Raw genomic sequence first — 20,050 nt, forward strand, 5'->3', positions numbered from 1 at the left:
CACTCTTCTTTAAACCACACTGTATGACATTTATGGTAAGTAATAGGCAGCAAACGTATACGAATATGAACAGGTGAGAGAGTCCAACTTGAGGACAGTGCTGCCTCTGGAGTAGGGAAGGAATGAGGGGTAGAGGATCAAGAAAGAATACGAAAGACAGCACCGGCACCAGCTAGTGGTTAACAGCACAGATTCTACGTTGCCTGGGACTGAATTCCAGCTCTGCCATTAACTAGTAAGTACCCTGGCACAACTATTTAACTTCCACGCTTCAGTTTCCTCGTCTATGAATGGGGATAACAATAGCACATACCTCATAAGGTTATGTAAGGATTAAATAAGTTCGTACATGTGGACCATTAAGTAGTCTCTGGCACATTTCAAGTGTTCAATTACATATAGGCTATTATAAACTGCCTCTGTGATGGTTTATCTCTGATAAGAGAAAAGCTCTGAAGCAAATACACCAAAATGTTAATATTCATTTGAGTCTGGATGGTAGGTACATTCTCCCAACCCTTTCTGTAAATTTTAAGTATTTCGTGTAAAAAAAGAATAGCACACAAAAAGCATAAAAGCCTGGTAAGCAAGTATTATCTAAAACCAAGCACATCTAGACACTGTGAAGTGACCGACTCAAAATGAATAAAGCAAGCCCCAAGGATGGTCAAGTTCCAGAAGCAAGCTTTTGTATGAGACGGCTCATGACAAAAGAGCAATGACAAGTATTCGTCTCTTCTAATACTATCTTTTTTTTGTATTTTTTTTTTTGCAGTACGCGGGCCTCTCACTGTTGTGGCCTCTCCCGTCGCGGAGCACAGGTTCCGGACGCACAGGCCCAGCGGCCATGGCTCACGGGCCCAGCCGCTCCGCGGCATGTGGGATCTTCCCGGACCGGGGCACGAACCTGCGTCCCCTGCATCGGCAGGTGGACTCTCAACCACTGCGCCACCAGGGAAGCCCTAATACTATCTTTTTTAATGAAAATAATTGACAACACTGTCATCCTATTTATCGCCTCAGTCATTTTAATTAAGGTGAGTTTACCGGTAATGAAAATTATTTTTCATATTATATAAAAAATGCCAGGCTTCCCTGGTGGCGCAGTGGTTGAGAGTCCGCCTGCCGATGCAGGGGACACGGGTTCGTGCCCCGGTCCGGGAAGATCCCACATGCCGCGGAGCGGCTGGGCCCGTGAGCCATGGCTGCTGAGCCTGCGCGTCCGGAGCCTGTGCTCCACAACGGGAGAGGCCACAACAGTGAGAGGCCCGCGTACTGCCAAAAAAAAAAAAACTCGATTTGAACAAATGACACGGCAGTTCAAAAAAAACAAGGACAAAACAACTGGATACAGTTAAAATTAAAGACTTGCTCAGTGTGAAACTTTTGAGGTTTCATTGATTGCCTTGTGCAAATGAAGTATCTCTTGCTAGACATAAGGCTGCCAATGAGAACGTCTGACATTTTCTCCTTTTCTCCTTTCTCTTCTACAGTAGCATGGTATCTAATGTATACTCATACAAATGACGTTATTAAAACTTACGTCTAAAAAGATAAAACTCTACATGAAATTGTCCTCTATTTCTACTCTGTATAGCTTGTTAGAGGTTATCATAGTATGTCCAGTTTTTAAATGCATCTATGATGACCTTTTTTGTAGAGGATCCAGGTTTTCCTAGAACCTTGGGTTCTGCAAAAAGCAATCTGCAACTGTGCTACTGTGTACAGTGGTAGTTTCTAAACAGGATATATCAGTTAATTATACTCAAATCCCAAGATAAGAAAATGAGTTTATTAGCCTTTTAACATATGGATTCTTTAGCATTGTTTATAGTTTTACTGGGGACACTTTTTTAAAAAGTAAGATCTCAGTTAAGTTAAAAATACCAATTCTCATAAAGATTCAATCCACATAGGTGAAGGGATATCAGGAGGTACAAACTTCCAGTTACAAAATAAATCAGTCACCGGTATGAAATGTACAATGTGGGGAATATAGTCAATAATTATGTAATATCTTTGAATGGTGACAGATAGGATACAAACTTGGGTTATTACTGTTCTTTTTTGTTTTGTCATTATTTGTAGACAGTTGACAGCTTCGTTGGTCCCCTCTAATAAACACAAGCAGTTCTCAAGTTGTCCCTCTGGTTCCTTCCTCCAGAAAGTTCTGACTGCCTGCCCACTACATCCACTGCAGACGTGAGTCAAGCAGTGTCATCATGGGCCTCTCCCTGGGATAACATCCCAACAGGAGACCTACAGGTTGAACGCTAAAGGAATGCAATGTATGTACCATGTGAAAAATTAGTAGAAAGGTGTAAATAAGATTAGCACTTACACTGTCTTTGATATTGCAGACTATTTTTGCATAACATTTGTTGTTATCTCTTGATGGAATCGTCCATTCCAATGGCCAAAAGTGACTATGGTAAACCTAAGAAGAGGGAAGCACAATTTAGACCCATCATCTTAAGAAGTATGTCTGTCAAACATGAGTTGTGGTGTGAAGACGGTGGAGGCTCTTTAATGTTTAGTAATTAGACTTTCATTAAACAGTAAAATTCATGGATACATAGGAACCTGGTCAGAAGGTAAATAACTTTAAACTCATAGGTGACAAGCCCTTTTGCTATAAGCTCATCCCTTAATTACATTTCAACCTCCAACGAATAGACCTTATGTAACAAGAGCAAACAAATGAGAGAAAGAAGCCATGTAATTACTTGCTGTCTTGCATTAGAAAAAAAACAAAACAAAAAAACACCATCTAGCTACCTCACAGGAATGACAACTTTGGGCAAGAAACAAGTAAGGTGCCAGGAACAATTATAGCAATTATCTAGTTCTCTGACTTAATATTTCCAAAAATTTTCTCCTCTGAAATTATTCACCAAAAGTACTGAAGGAGAGAAGGAAGGAGGGAGGGAAGATGGTACATAGAAGGACAAACAGACATCCTTACTGACATTTCATAAACTTAAGTCTTGGATGACTAAAGGGATTTTTTTCTCCTCCAACTGCTAGCCTCAATTCAAAACATATATGGTTGGCAGGACCTTTTAAAAACATACTGATTATGTAAACATTATATAACATTCTTTTATCTTGTAATATGATGTGATTTTTTTTAATGTGTGTTACAATATTGAATGTGTAGTATCATAGTACTGCAACCATTACACCGAGAAAGAATTGGTTAAAGCAATTACCCCCAAAGGCTAACAACTGCTGCGTTGTAAACATAAGCCTATGAGTAACTGTTTACTATTTCCCTTGCAGTTTTCAAGATTTCAACTCAAATGCATTGTTTTTATAATAAAAAATCCAAATTCTAATAAAACGAATTCCAAAGATTATCTGTGAAGAAACACAGAATATATACATTAAGAACCTTAAAAGTTAAATACCTTCTGATAGCAATCTATCCTCAGCAAAAAATCAGAGAAAGAGACAATGAGTAGCAAAGATGTTCACAATTCTATTTATAACAGTGAAAAACTGTAAATAATCTAATAAAAGAAAGGCTTACCAAATTACCATACAGCACCCCTAAAAGGAAATATTGCACAAGTCATTTTTAAAAGCGGTGTTTTTAGAGGGAAATGGCTTGTGACCTAACGTTAACTGCAAAGTATGACAGAAAACTGCACATAACTTAATCACGCTTTAACTAAAATGTATATACCTACACAAAATTATATATACACACAATATATATATAACATATAAATACTTAGAGATTAGCATATGCAAAAGCATTAATAGCAGTTATCTTTTCATGAATTAAAATTTGTTTTTATATTTTCCTAATTTTTCAAATTTCCTATGAGGATATATATATATATATATTTTTTTTTTTTTTTTTTGAGAATATATTATTTTTTACAATCAGAAAAGAAGTGTTGGGCTTCCCTGGTGGCACAGTGGTTGAGAGTCCACCCGCCGATGCAGGGGACACGGGTTTGTGCCCCGGTCCGGGAGGATCCCACAGGCCGCGGAGCGGCTGGGCCCGTGAGCCTGCGCGTCCGGAGCCTGTGCTCCGCAACGGGAGAGGCCACAACAGTGAGAGGCCCGCGTATCGCAAAAAAAAAAAAAAAAAATGTAGAAAGCTCCTATTTAATACAGTCAACTCATGTTTAGCATTCCTAGTGGAAAAGATGAACATAACAACAAATTATATCATTTTATTATTTTTCAATCCAAAAACTAACTTTCCTAATTTTAGAATGCAACCTGTGATTTTATTTAAAAAAAAAAAAAAAAAAAGATAAGAAGAAGGATTGCCTTCCAAAGCATGTTGGCTTTAGGCTAATATTTTATTTATGTTTTTTGATTTTTGAATTTTATTTATTTTATTTTTTTATACAGCAGGTTCTTATTATTCATTTAATACATATTAGTGTAATATGTCAATCCCAATCTACCAATTCATCAAGAAATATGAAAATAATGTGTTACTGATAGACTGATATTACATGCTACTACTGAAGCATATAATAAAGAAAAGATTAAGAAATTTAAAATAGACTTTTATATTACAAAATTTACTCTGATTCACGAATCTGGTCTTTTAGAAGGTTTTACTGGAAACTTTTTTCCCAAGTGATTTAAAACAGCAGACCCTATGTGCAGCATTATTCGTATATATAAAAGTGGTTATTTCATGTGCATTTTCCTTGACTATATACAGGATAAAAGGTGACTGGCAAAGTTAGTATAAATTAGAGGGTAATGGTAGAAAAAAAAAGTTAATAAGACAGTAGAAATGTAGGTACTTTTTAGTTTCCTTCCTTGTATTTTTAACCATATAAATAATAAAAAGAAACCAGTAAAAGTGGTTTTGAAAAGTAGAACTAAGTATTACTGGGTCAACTGATAAAACTGATAAATGGAAGGCAGGTCAGATAAAAGTATTGTATCAACATCACATTGTCTAAAAAATAGTAACCACTGTGTGGTTATACAGGAAAATGTCCTTGTTCAAGGAAATACACATTCAAGTATTTAGGGGTAAAGGGGCATTCAACTTACTCTCAAATGGTTCAGGAAAAAGAAATACACACAGATGCACAAAGAAAGAGGAAGGGAACATGCAAAGTATAAAACAAATGGGCAAAATGTTAATAATACATGAATCTGGATAATGGGTATACAGAAATTCTTTGGGCTATTTTTCAATTTCTCTGTATGCTGAAAATTATTTTAAATTTTTGGGGGAAAAGTAGTAGTAAAGAGTAGAACTTACCTCAATATTTTCTTCCCCAAATTTCTCCACAGCTTTCTCTTCAGAAAGACCACAAGCACCATATTCCAAAGGAGTGAAAACGGTCGTTGGAACATTTTCATAGTCACACTGTTTCAAAATGGAGGAAAAGAGTTATGACAGAAGGAATTATAACTCAAAAGAGCATATACTTCAAAAAGGTTCAAATTTAGGAGAGGAAAACAGACTAATAAAAACCTACTATGCTGAGAACCATTAACTGATATGATAAAATTTCAGCAGCGGTTTAAAGTCCATTAATACTAGTCATGAATAAACAATTTGCGTGGCCTCTCCACCCATCTACCAACAGATATTACAAGGACATCTTTTCTCTCCCTTAAATAAAGCAGCCAAAAACACCACCAGTGCACCCAATGCTTAAAGTCTCCTATTATCAGTGGCAGAAGTTAACAGACTTTATTGGAAAATCAATCAGGCAATACAAATCAAGAGCCATAAGAACATTTAATAATTTTTGGCCCAATAACACCACTTTTAGAAATCTATAATAATAATTTAATACATAGCAAAAGCCACATGCATTAATTGAGCAATGCCGCAGTTCTTATCAACAGTGGCAATATTGGAGCGGTTTTAAAATGCAAATAAGGAAGTGATTCTGTAGTACATATTTCCAATGCAAACTTATGCAGCCATTAAAATGGTAATGAAGGCCACAGCAACAAAAAAGTTCATGATTATGACAGTATTTCCAAAGCACATTTTAATAGGCGTAGATGTCGGAAGGGTTCTGAAGTGAAACAAGTTTGTAAAATGCTGTAATTAGCAAATAAACAGGTTTCTCAACTATCAGATTCCTCAGAGCCTTTGATATGCTGATGTGAATTGTGAAAAATGTAATTATGTAAGTGCCAAATATGTTTGCCAGTGCTATTTGGTAAAAACCTACCCAGTCACATTTGGACATAGAGGTAAAGCCTAAATTTAAGGTAAGCGCTTAAAATATGAAAAATACAATTCTCCCTCTCTAACACCATAGGGTGAGATTTTTAAAATGTGCCTCCCTCTAGAAATAGCATATATACTCTTTTTTCTCTAAAAAGAGCACAAACCCTTGGAATTCCGATTCAAAAGTAAAGGCAGACATCCACTTACAGCCATAATGGACCAGGTTTACTTCCTGTTTTAAACAACTAAAAAACGGGACAAATATGCAATACTTTTTAAGACACTGATGGTAGGGTGTGTGCGGCACTGTGGTCCCTGTGAGAAGGGAAACAAATGAGGTGAGACCAGCGATTGCTCTAGCCTCCTGCCCAGAGCAGTTTCCAGGGCTTGGTGCAAAGAGAGGGAACAGAGTGCAGGGTCTTCCTGAGTTATGGAGACAGAGATCCCAGTTCAGGGAAGCCAATGTGGCCCGAAGCCGCAGGGCAGAACACCAAAGTGGGTAGAGCTGCACAAGGAGAACTTAAGATCTGCAGAGAGGGCCTCCTGAGATTTGGGCTGAGGACTGATCTGTAAATGGATGCCAGAGGAAAGCACTCAAGGGTGAGGAAAGAACCACTGGAAATCAGTGAGCCCCCAAATGACCAGAGCTCTTACAGGACGGGAATCAGTTTCTGTTCCCACAGGCCAGAGTAGAGAAAGAGTTCGTAGTAAGAGGAACGGGGGCAGAGTCCTTGAAAGGGGAACAATTGAGTAGTGGAACTAAATTGGGCCTAAATGAAAGGCTGCTGTTGACAAACCTTAAAAAAGCTGAAAAGCAAGCTACACGAGGATAAAATTAATCCCCTGTAACATAACGGGCCACCAGAACAAAGTCCAACACTATATAAAGGAATTCAACAAAACCCAGCCCCCAACAGTGTAAAATGCACAAAGTCTGCATCCATCCAAAGTAACACAACATGCAAATGAGCAAGAACACACAAACTAATACCAAGAGGAAAATCAATCAACAGAAACAGACACTGCAAAAGAGAGAAGGGGATTAGCAGAGGACATTAAAAGAGCTATTACAAGGACTTCCCTGGTGGTGTGGTGGTTGGGAGTCTGCCTGCCAATTCAGGGGACACGGGTTTGATCCCTGGTCCGGAAGGATCCCACATGCCATGGAGCAGCTGAGCCTCTGCGCCACAGCTACTGAGCCTGCACTCTAGAGTCCGCGAGCCACGACTACCGAGCACGCGTGCTGGAATTACTGAAGCCCGTAATTACTGAAGGCTGTGAGCTCCGCAACAAGAGAAGCCACCGCAATGAGACGCCCGCGCACCGCAACGAAGAGTAGCCCCTGCTCGATGCACTAGAGGGAGCCTGCGCACAGCGGCGGGGACCCAACACAGACAAAGATTAAATAAATAAATATTTTTGGTTTTTTTTTTAAAAAGGAGCTATTATAAATGTGTTCTGTAGACTCAAGAAACTAGAGAAAAATAGGAATCCGCTGAGGAGAGAAAAGGAAAATATATTTTAAATAAGTAAAACTCGTAGAGATGAAAGAAACTGCTTGAAGTGCAAACTACACAGAATGGGATTTATATCCCAAGACAGTGCAAAAGAAAAGATCAGTGGACTTGAAGACATTGCAATAGGCTCTCTAAAAAAATAAAGCACAGAAACAGGGAGAGAAAACATGAACAGAGCATTAGAGACCCACTGAGGGAACCAACATTCATTAATGTGAGGCTGAGGGGGAAAAACGAGGGGGAAAGCAGAAAAATTGAATGGCTAAAAAATTTCCAAATTTGATGAAAACTATGAACAGATAAACCCCAAATCTCTACATACCACCAGCAGAATGCCGAAACATGCAATGATCAAAATGCTAAAAAACAGTGATTAAAAAGAAAATCTTAAGAGGAACAAAGATAAAAATGATGGCATATTCTCTTTAGAATCTATGCAACCAGAAGACAAGGGGCAAATACTTAAATAAACACTGTAAATCTAGAATTCTACATTCAGCAAAAATATCTTCAAAAAAATGAAGGCAAAATAAACTTAAAAATAAAAAAGCCAAGGAATTCCCCTTGAGCAGACATGCACTAAACAACTGTTAAAGGAAGTTCTTCAGGCAGAAAATGGTATATCAGACGGAAATCTGGATCCACATAAAAGACATTTTTTCTCCTTGGTCTCAAAATTCAGTTTCCAATTGGCTTAAATAGACTATTGTGGCCTAGCCTGAGAAATGTAATCCTTGTTTTTAATACTTTATTTGGATAAAATACTTTGCAGTTTTCACAATAAACAACGTAATAAGCTTCTAGAACACAACCCATCCTCAAGTTGCAGATATGTGTACCGTGGTTTCTCTGTAGTTTCCACATAAAATAGTTTTACATTTACTGTAAAATTGAACTAATTTACAAAGAACCACTTTAAGTAATAATAAAGATGCTAGGGCTTCCCTGGTGGCGCAGTGGTTGAGAGTCCACCTGCCGATGTAGGGGACACGGGTTCGTGCCCCGGTTCGGGAAGATCCCACATGCCACGGAGCGGCTAGGCCCGTGAGCCATGGCCGCGGGGCCTGTGCTCCGCAACGGGAGAGGCAACAGCAGTGAGAGGCCTGCGCACCACAAAAAACAAAACAAAACAAAACAAAGATGCTAACATTTGCTATTTGTGAAAATAAAAGTATTTCAAGTGTTTGAGAGCAATTCTAAAACGATCCAAGAGATAACTACTGGTCCTTGGAGATGACAGCTGGAGTGCCCATCACACTGGGTTCTAAAGCTGGTACGTGTGCCTTATCATCTGGCTTTTTAAAGAGTTTAGTGGAATGTCCATCATCTACAGGCTGACTCAGCTTTATGATCTGTTCTGTTTTTGAAATGATAAAAACATTTTTTTCATTCCTTCATTTATGTATGTTCCCAAAATAACAGAATATTTAGTGGCAAATATTTTTAGCAGCTTTGAAAATGACTTTAATCATCTTGTTAAAAAAGATTCATTTAAATTTTTCCAATATATTTTCCACTTCATTTTATTTAGTAGAAGCACCTCTGTACTTGGTGGTGGATTCTTTAAGTCTTGAGACATCTGCTCTATCCTCAGCACATTTTATAATCCATACTTCCCAAATCTTCCTTATCTCTTAGGCAATCAGATGTGGACTGGATTTATGCCTTGGCTACCTCCAAGCACTGTGACCTTGGACAATTACCTAATTTCTTGTAAGATGTCATCATTTTCCACAGCTGCCCTAAGGTGGAATGAGGTATGTGTATACAGCACTTATTAGCACAGTGCCAAGCACGTCAAACATAGCTGCTCTCTGTCCCCTTTCCTCCCAACACTCTTATGAAGCAATGAATATGTTATCAATTTTGAGGAAAGGCACAAACACCTATGATTCAATTTGGGTTCTCTTAAAATCCCATAACAGATTTAATTTAGGCAGGTGTTTATGTTAAGCTGAATTTTTCAACGGAGAGCTGCTCCTTTAAAAGGAAGGAAGGGGGCTTCCCTGGTGGCGCAGTGGTTGAGAGTCCGCCTGCCGATGCAGGGGATGCGGGTCCGTGCCCTGGACCAGGAGGATCCCACATGCCGCGGAGCGGCTGGGCCCGTGAGCCATCGCCGCTGGGCCTGCGCGTCCGGAGCCTGTGCTCCGCGGCGGGAGAGGCCACGGCAGTGGGAGGCCTGCATAACGCCAAAAAAAAAGTAAGGAAGGCAGATGTGGATCCTCTGACGTTCTCAGATATGTGGGAATGTTCTATTAATACATACTGGGCAAAATTAAAAGGATTATGCAGTTCTTTAAAAACAAAACAAAACCGTGTAATTTCCCCAAATACAATTAACCTAGATATCTATTAGCATTTCAGCTTTGTTTACTGTATTTGAAGGACAGACTGGTGAGATTTCAAACTCAGGGACTTAGCACCACCTGTTTATTTTCCTGTTCGGTAAAGCACTTGTCATATTAGTTAGACTAAAAACAGGGGAAAAAGAACAAACAACAAAAAAAGAGTCCTTTAATTTCAATTTACATTAAATTCTGATGCTGATAAAAGCTTAAGGCACTTTAAGAATTTGCTCTACCTGGCAGATGCTAGAATACAGTACTATTCTCACACACAGAAGAATATGTCCAAAGTAAGTGGATTCACTATTCTTTTTTTTAAGGAATTTTGTGCTACAATAATTTTAAATTTATTTAGTACCAAATTTTTGTATATTTGCTCTCTGGTTATTATTGGCATAAAAAAAATCTCCTTCCATTTTAGGAAATCACAAGGACTCAAGGTCAAAAACAAATGCACCTCACATTTTATTTCTTAATACCCCTTTCTTGGTTTACCATTACTCAAAAACTCCAACAGTTAAAGAGGTAGATAAGTTTATTTCAAATAGTGATATGGGGGCTTCCCTGGTGGCACAGGGGTTGAGGGTCCGCCTGCCGATGCGGGGGGCGCGGGTTCATGCCCCGGTCCGGGAGGATCCCACGTGCCATGGAGCGGCTGGGACCGTGAGCCGTGGCCGCTGGGCCTGTGCGTCCGGAGTCTGTGCTCAGCGGCAGGAGGCCGCAGCGGTGAGAGGCCCGCGTACCACACACACACAAAAAAACAGTGATATGAACCAACTACTATTCCCTGGATGATCAGACAACCCTGGATTAAAAACCCTTTTTAACCTCAATCCTGTTATCCTCAAAACATAAGATTTTATCATGCTACAATCCAAACCAACCCCAGGTACATTCAAAATGCTTGTCACAAATTCTACTAGCAGTATTCTTTGAAGTTTCAGTCGCTGTAACCCAACTAAATCAACCCATGATGTCTTATGCACAAGGAAAATGGGTAGTGACTAAATTCTTTACAATCGATATTTCTAGAATCCTTTTAAAAAAATAGTTAGGGAAGGAACGTTGGTAATGGGTAGGGGATATAAGGGAAACCTCTATACCTTCCTCTAAATTTTGCTGTGAACCTAAAACTGTTCTTTAAAAGGTCTTAAAAAACTAATTAGAGCATATTTATTCTTTTCTTGCCATCTAGTCCCATGAGACACAACCAAGAGTTTCCATTTCCTGCAATGACTTTTAAAATCACTTACATATTCAACATTCCAAGAGCAGAAGATCTGCTTTTGGAAAGGACAAGGGAAGAAAGCCTGAATATTGGTTTAAATAGCTCTGCACATTGACATTACTACCTAGATCCCCAAATCCTTTTGCAGCCTAGACAGGGGCCATAAAAAGATTTAGAAAATTGTAACTCAAATTGGTAATAATGAAATTGATGTAAAGTGCAACTATTAGGAGAATATGGAACATAATAGTGCTGAAACTTGATTAACCAGGCTCATTTTATTCTTAGTGTGATTCTAAGAGTGACAATTTCCATAATAAATCACAAAGGTACAGTGGTCTTAGCAATGTCTTGTCTGGAATAGAGTTAATAAAGCACATCTAGGATGCCATCATCAAAACAACTAAATTATTCAAGACCTGGAAAACTTCACAACCACCCTACACAGAGCACCGGGAGGTACCATTACAACAGCATGTCCGTGGTGACAGCCCCAACACTCACCTTGACAGTGGAGCTCCCATACAGCCTCCGCGCCAGCAACCTTCCTGCCTGGATTGCCACTGGGGTGAGCTCCAGCTTCCCCTCTAACACATCGCCAATGGCATAGATGTAAGGCACGCTGGTCTGCTCTTCATCCGTGACAGGTATTTTTCCAGTCCTGCAAATTCATTCAGTTAAAACCATCATCAATTACCACTATTCAGTAAGTAGATCAAAATCCCCTTTCTCCCAAAGAAGCCCCAAACTGTGGCTCTAACTGAGGGCAATGTTCTCATGTATTACCAAAACAACAACAAAACTCAGAGGAACCAAAAGCTTAGAAATTCTAGCTATTCTGAAAATCAGAGGAATAAGAAAACTGTAAGAAACCCTGGGATGGGAAAAGTAGAACACACTGGTTAAGAATGAATGAGGATTCTAAAGTGTGATAACCAGGTCTGTTAGTTATTACCTCTGTGATGTTGGGAGGGCTATTTAACATCTCTAAGCCTCATTTTCCCACCTATCAAATGGGAATAATGATAATGGGAATAATTGGTGAGAAGAAAAGGAATACCATCATCTACCTTAAGGGGCTGTGAGGACTGAATAAGAATGTGTATAAAACATTAAGCACAGTAGTCCACGGAGTCCAGTAATTACAGAATAAGTGTTAACATTATACAAAATCTAAACCTTGGCCCCAGTTGGAAACAGGTGAGTAGGTTATTAAAATGGTGGAACACTTGGTCTGCTAAATCTTATCAGACCTCCCTAACTCCTTTGTCTCTCCAACCGAAAGGGGAAAGAAAATAATAAAGCAAAAATGTTCACATTAAGATTAAGAAATCTCTTCTGTATAAATGTTATTCCTGGAAGGGGGTAGAGGGGGCACCCTGTATTTTCAATTTCCAAGGCAGCTAGCCTCTCAGAGCACTTGTTTTTACTTGGATATAAGAAGGGTGATACTGGGAAATACCCCATGCTACTCCTGTAAGCAGACAACAGAGTCTCAATTACCCAGTGCAGTGGTATAGTCCAAAGGGATTTTAACTTATAAAACATCAAAGTTTTCAGACTCGTAGCTGTCACTAGAAATGTAGCGACCACTCTAGTGATCCTAAAACTTGGTAGCTTTGAACATGGTTCAGATCTGCATATTCAATGAAGCTTTCAAAGCATATACCTGCAATTCACTGGGAAGTTGGATCTTTTTCTGTACACATATACATTGAAGAAACAAAATGCAAGCCAGCGTACCTCTCATTTAGATTTTGAAAAGGAAAAAAAAAAAAGACAAATAGGAAATATCATGATTGGCACTGAAAGAAGAGTCTTCTAAGCTTAAAAAGGGAACGCTCCAACTATGGTAAAAACTAACTTTAAAATCTAAAACTCCAGTATTAATCGACCTTATAAATAACTGAAATAGTACTTAATAAAACATAATAAAGATTTTTTCTTACTGTTCATTTAATTTTACCCCCACGTTTTCTAAGCCAATTTCCCTTGTGCAAGCATCTCTTCCTATTGCCAGCAATACCTGAAAAATTATTAATATATAGTGACTGTTAATAGAAAGGCTTTGCATGAGTTATTCAATCATATTTTTTTCTGTTTATTAAGGCGATGTGATTCATTTTCCAGACCTGGAAAGACATATTCTATTAAGATAATAATGCAAGAGTTTAAACAAATCAAAATCATTTAAATTAAATCTTCTAAACATGACATAGTAAAAAGCCTCACCCATTTCTTGTTAAGAAAAAGGGAGTTAACAATTCCTTAATAAGTCTAGCCAAGTATAGCGACAAAGACAGCATAGCCTATGACTGAAATAAGTTATTTTTTTAAAGTGGTGGGCTGGGAAAATGAAAGAACATGGAGCAGAGAAATTCTAGCTCATTTTTAAATGTTGATACCTTTTAATAGCCATCTGATAAACAGTATTTAAGTTATAGTGGAGAATATTTGAATCCATCCCTGTACCAAAACAAATTATAATATCATAAGTAATAAAGGTGTCTTAGAATAGGAACAGAACCAAGGGTTTTGGAACTAGCAACCCAGCAAACATCCAGTGAGCACACTATCTGTTTTATAATTAAGTAGGACCGAGGTCCATTCCTTACCGTATTATACTCTCCTTCGATGGTTTTGTCACTATCAGTGGACTTAGCTACCACCCTGAGTCGGCCTGGTGTCCCTGCTTCAATTTGTTCAACCTACAAAAGTGATAAAGTTTTACTCCACGATAAAGACATGTATCAGTATCAAGATGGCTAATTATGCCCTCTCCTTCTATCTGGTTAACCCGAAGTTAAAACATGAAATTTGGCTTGGAAGGTCTTTTATGTCCCACCTCCCTCGCATTAACATCTTTAGGATGACATGTGGTTCTTTTATGTATTTCCTTCTTTCTCACTGCTTAATGTTTGCTAGAGGGGCTTTCCTTCAAATAGTTCTCAAACGGAATAAAATTCAGAGAGAAAGCAGGAAAGGAGAAAGCCAGAGAAAGTACACTACAATCTCTAAAATTAAACCAATGACTTACTGCTTCTGCCAGGCTCCTATCTTATGACTTACCCAGAACCATTAATCCCATGCTGCTCACATTCGTACATTCCCTTTTGACTACATATGTTCAGCTTTGTCAACAAAGAATAGACACGGAAATAGATCAATCACGATACAGATAAGAGCCAGAAAGCCCTAAAAATCATAGTGGGTGAGGGGGTATGTGTGCTTGTCATAACTAGGGGTTGTCTTCAGGTGAGGACGTAGGAAGGCTGAGCAAGCCCTGGTACTTGTGCTCTAGCAAATGAGTCTGAACATATTAACCTACTACACATAGACGTCAACAGCCAAATCATGGGTTTCTGTATAATACTTACTGAAGAGACCCATAAAATCAACTGCAATTTCTACCCTACCTTTAAAATACAATACACTCTGTATGGGAAAACTGTGAAGCGTCATTTTATTTTCAACGTCAACAAATAGTAAAGATTCCCTTCTAAAATTCCTTTCCTTTCTTACGTAGTTAAGCCCCTTTGAACATACTGGAAATGTCTTTCCGTTTAAATTAAAATATTCTAATTTTTGGAGAAGAGTTGAATTGGTCCATGGCTTAGATTTGCTTAAACATATTAAAGGCCTCATCCCTCCCTCAAATTCCTTTCTGCCTCACTCACTTCTGTGTTCCAGTCAGGCCTTTCCTGTAACTAGCACATTTTCTGCCTTTAGAACAATTTCATTCCCCATGGCCTTTTTGCACATGCTATATTCTTGCCTAAAATGCATTCTCTTTCCCTCCTCTCCACAGAAGGCTTCGTCCACTGGGTCACTTTATAATACAGCCAGCGTTCACCACCTGCCTGCGGGGATCAGGGACACCCTGGTAACCCCAGCAAGATATTATGTACACAGACACAAGTTTATTTCACTAGGGATAGTCCACCACATTCTCAAAGGGCCTACAATGCCCCAAATGTTAAGATATTATAAAGGAAGATGCCACTTTTCTATCAGTATAGCATATACATACAGCTGCCATTTTCTAATCATCGTCGTAATGCTAATGCAATCTTCATGAGAACTCTAAGATAGGTGCTATCAATTATCATCATTTTACAGAAGAAACTGAGGCCCAGAGAAGTTAAGTAATTCTCCCAGAGTCATAATAGTAAGAAACTGGGAGAACAGCGTTTGCACCCAAGTCATTCTGATGCCCACGCTCATCAAGAGATTATCGGCATCAAGAGATTCATGGTCCCACAGAAAACCTATGTTATTAACCCAATAAGCAATTTTTAAAATGACAGCTAAAATTCCTTAATTTTAACAAAACAGTCCCATCCTTACTTGCCCTAAAGGAAACTGTTACTTTGAGGTATGCAAAGTGATCGATTTTGCCACTCTTATGTATCAAAACATTTGTGGTAATGTTAACAAGTCTCAAATATAACTTGGCATATTATTCAGCATTTTCAAAAGAAGATTACATGAGCAAAACAGGCCAGCCCACATAACAAAATTAGATAATCACTTCCAGGGAGGCCAGAATAATACAATGCATCTGTGGACTATACTGTATACAAAATAGAAATGTCTTTTGCAAGAAAAAAAAAAAAAACCAGTCATCTTAAACTCTTATTTAAATAACTGGTATGTAGAACGAAACAAGTATAATAGACCAAAGATAATAAAATAATGGAATGCATAAAGGAAAGCATTAAGCAGAAGAGAACTAATAAAGGTGGTAAAGTTGAGAAGGGAAGGAAATTATTAATCTGCAAACAAGAACAAAGCTATTTAGGTGGTAGGAAGGTACCAGTTTATACACCTAAATCACACAAGTTGAGGAATTACAGCATTCCCAATGGTTTATAATGCTGAAAGGAGGCTTCTATCACTCACCCCAACTCTATTCTCTTGCCTTTTAACATGAGTATAGAATCAACAAACATATAGGCAACCCCACTTACTTTTATTGGTACAAACTGTCTTATAAACTTGATACCATGTTCTTCCATATGTTCACCGATTTTGTTGGCCATGTCCTGGTCAAACCCTCTTAGGAGAATGGACCGTACCATAACAGTGACATCTAAACCAATGCCAGCAAGAAATCCAGCACATTCCAAAGCAACGTAGGATGCTCCAACCACCAGGGTCTTACCCGGGCAATAGGGTAAAGAGAACAGATCATCACTGAAAAAGAAAAATTTTTTTTTAAAAGGAAGAAAAGAAAGAAGAGAAAAATGTTCATATGTGAATAATGACCATATCGAAGTAGACCTTTTTACTTTCCTAAGAACAAGACACTTTTAAAATTAAAAACATTCAATTAGCTACACACATAATATTTGAGAAGATTTGATAAGGTCTTAGACACTCTCCTTTCTTGCCACTTAGCTGCTCTGGAAGCAGCTCGAGCTACCATGGCTCAGCACAGTAAACCATACAACTCTGACATTAGCCCAACTCCCAGTCAAACACATTTATTCTGTACTATCCAGAATAATTCTCCACTGACGTGTTTACAACCATACATTTGCAAACCCAAACTCCCACCCTCCTCCCACCACTCAGCTCTCCCTGAGGTACAAACCCGGTGTTACTTCCCCTCACCTACAACACCAATTATCAAGCGGGGGAGAGAGGGACTTCCCTGCTGGTCCAGCGGTTAAGACTCCACACTCCCAATGTAGGGGGACCAGGTTCGATCCCTGGTCAGGGAACTAGATCCCGCATGCTGCATCTAAAAGATCCCACATGCAGCAACTAAGACCCAGCACAGCCAAATAAATAAATATTAAAAAAAAAAAAAAAGAGTGGGGAGAGGGGTGGGGAAAACTTTCAACATATGGGTTTTATAATATGAAAACCAACTACAAAAAGACACTGATGAAAGAAATTAAAGATGATACAAATAGATGGAGAGATAGACCATGTTCTTGGATTGGAAGAATCAACATTGTGAAAATGACTCTACTACCCAAAGCAATCTATAGATTCAATGCAATCCCTATCAAACTACCACTGGCATTTTTCACAGAACTAGAACAAAAAATTTCGCAATTTGTATGGAAACACAAAAGACCCCGAATAGCCAAGCAATCTTGAGAATGAAAAAAGGAGCTGAAGGAATCAGGCTCCCTGACTTCAGACTATACTACAAAGCTACACTAATCAAGACAGTATGGTCCTGGCACAAAAACAGAAAGATAGATCAATGGAACAGGATAGAAAGCCCAGAGATAAATCCACGCACATATGGACACCTTATCTTTGATAAAGGTGGCAGGAATGTACAGTGGAGAAAGGACAGCCTCTTCAATAAGTGGTGCTGGGAAAACTGGACAGGTACATGTAAAAGTATGAGAATAGATCACTCCCTAACACCATACACAAAAATAAGCTCAAAATGGATTAAAGACCTAAATGTAAGGCCAGAAACTATCAAACTCTTAGAGGAAAACATAGACAGAACACTCTATGACATAAATCACAGCAAGATCCTTTCTGACCCACCTCCTAGAGTAATGGAAATAAAAACAAAAATAAACAAATGGGACCTAATGAAACTTCAAAGCTTTTGCACAGCAAAGGAAACCATAAACAAGACCAAAAGACAACCCTCAGAATGGGAGAAAACATTTGCAAATGAAGCAACTGACAAAGGATTAATCTCCAAAATTTACAAGCAGCTCATGCAGCTCAATAACAAAAAGCAAACAACCCAATCCAAAAATGGGCAGAAGACCTAAATAGACATTTCTCCAAAGAAGATATACAGACTGCCAACAAACACATGAAAGAATGCTCAACACCATTAATCATTAGAGAAATGCAAATCAAAACTACAATGAGATATCATCTCATACCAGTCAGAATGGCCATCATCAAAAAATCTAGAAACAATAAATGCTGGAGAGGGTGTGGAGAAAAGGGAACACTCTTGCACTGCTAGTGGGAATGTGAATTGGTTCAGCCACTATGGAGAACAGTATGGAGGTTCCTTAAAAAACTACAAATAGAACTACCATATGACCCAGCCATCCCACTACTGGGCATATACCCTGAGAAAACCATAATTGAAAAAGAGTCATGTATCAAAATGTTCATTGCACCTCTATTTACAATAGCCCAGAGATGGAAACAACCTAAGTGCCCATCATCGGATGAATGGATAAAGAAGATGTGGCACATATATACAATGGAATATTACTCAGCCATAAAAAGAAACGAAATTGAGCTATTTGTAATGAGGTGGATAGACCTAGAGTCTGTCATACAGAGTGAAGTAAGTCAGAAAGAGAAAGCAAATACCGTATGCTAACACATATATATGGAATTTAAGGAAAAAAAAAATGTCATGAAGAACCTAGGGGTAAGGCAGGAATAAAGATGCAGACCTACTAGAGAAAGGACTTGAGGTTATGGGGAGGGGGAAGGGTGAGCTGTGACAGGGCGAGAGAGAGTCATGGACATATACACACTAACAAACGTAGTAAGGTAGATAGCTAGTGGGAAGCAGCCGCATGGCACAGCGATATTGGCTCAGTGCTTTGTGACAGCCTGGAGGGGTGGGATAGGGAGGGTGGGAGGGAGGGAGACGCAAGAGGGAAGACATATGGGAACATATGTATATGTATAACTGATTCACTTTGTTATAAAGCAGAAACTAACACACCATTGTAAAGCAATTATACCCCAATAAAGATGTTAAAAAAAAAAAAAAGTAAAACCTGACAGAATCTTCTAGCAGAATGAGGAAGATACAAGACATAAGAGATCATAAAAGCATTGTTGGGAGATGAGTTTTTTAAAATATGAGAAGGGAGCCCATCCAAGACAGCAATGACAAGAGTTGTCATCTGAGCTGCCCCCGATGAGGCTCAAAGGATAAACTCCTATTACAAAAAAAAAAGAAAAAAGAAAAAAAAAAGCCTAAAAACAAGTAATTTATAACACCATCAGAAAACCAGAAAGTCCTGGGCAAAAAGCATCCAAGAAGACATACTTATCAACAATGTCTTAATGACTTCATAATTCAAAACTCCTGAACAATAATGTCACCATTATTATCACTTGATGGACAAAAATAAACCACACAGCAAAACTTTCCTGCTTGACTCACTGATTTCAGAAGGTCCCTCTACACTGACAATGCAACCATACAAATGGCAAAGGAGTAAGGAAAAACTAGGATCTGAGAAACCTAAATGGCCTGCTATCCTCTAATTTTTTTAGCATCTACATAAAGGTAATATGTGATTCTAGTTTTGGAAAAACAAAAACGTATCTATCAATTATTTTATAAAATGTGAATATCCATCTGGTTTTATATAGTATACACGTATAACATATACTCACACAAATATAAATTTCAAATATAAATATTGTAAGCATGTATCTATATGTTAGCAGCGATATTAACTCTTGGTGATAAGATGACCAATGTTTATAGTTCTGAATTTTAATGTTCTCTGGTTTAAAACAGTTTTTCCTTTCTCTTTTTCCTAATTCCCTGTCCCTCTGGACAAAAATGTGGTGGAAAAACTAAGTTTCAGGAAAAGGATTAAATTTGAAGAAAAAAGAAAAAAATCCCCTTTTCTCCCTGCAATTTGTCCTTACCTGCTGATGCAGTATTCTTTGTCACCAGGGATACCCAAATAACGTGGCCTTTCACCAGTGGCAATGAGAAATCTCTCTGCAGAATAAATCTTCTCTTTGCCTTTGTTGTTTGTTGCCTACGAAGGAACCAATATATCAATTCTTAATAAATTATTAT

General features: G+C 38.4%; 1 protein-coding gene across 3 annotated transcripts in view; it reads right to left on the reverse strand.

Annotated features, from left to right (window-relative positions):
• The window catches only part of TXNRD1 (thioredoxin reductase 1), a 72,627-nt gene that overhangs the window by 13,009 nt on the left and 39,568 nt on the right, over nt 1-20,050 (reverse strand). For all 3 annotated transcript variants that reach the window (XM_030856206.3, XM_030856207.3, XM_030856208.3), the window contains exons 6-12: nt 19,894-20,009; nt 16,239-16,464; nt 13,884-13,976; nt 13,218-13,294; nt 11,773-11,929; nt 5,249-5,356; nt 2,342-2,437 (exon numbers count right to left, since the gene is read on the reverse strand). In XM_030856206.3, the coding sequence (XP_030712066.1) occupies nt 2,342-2,437; nt 5,249-5,356; nt 11,773-11,929; nt 13,218-13,294; nt 13,884-13,976; nt 16,239-16,464; nt 19,894-20,009 (873 nt within the window). The remainder of the gene's footprint in view (nt 1-2,341; nt 2,438-5,248; nt 5,357-11,772; nt 11,930-13,217; nt 13,295-13,883; nt 13,977-16,238; nt 16,465-19,893; nt 20,010-20,050) is intronic.

This window comes from Globicephala melas, chromosome 10 (assembly GCF_963455315.2).
Source record: "Globicephala melas chromosome 10, mGloMel1.2, whole genome shotgun sequence".
NCBI lineage: Eukaryota > Metazoa > Chordata > Mammalia > Artiodactyla > Delphinidae > Globicephala > Globicephala melas.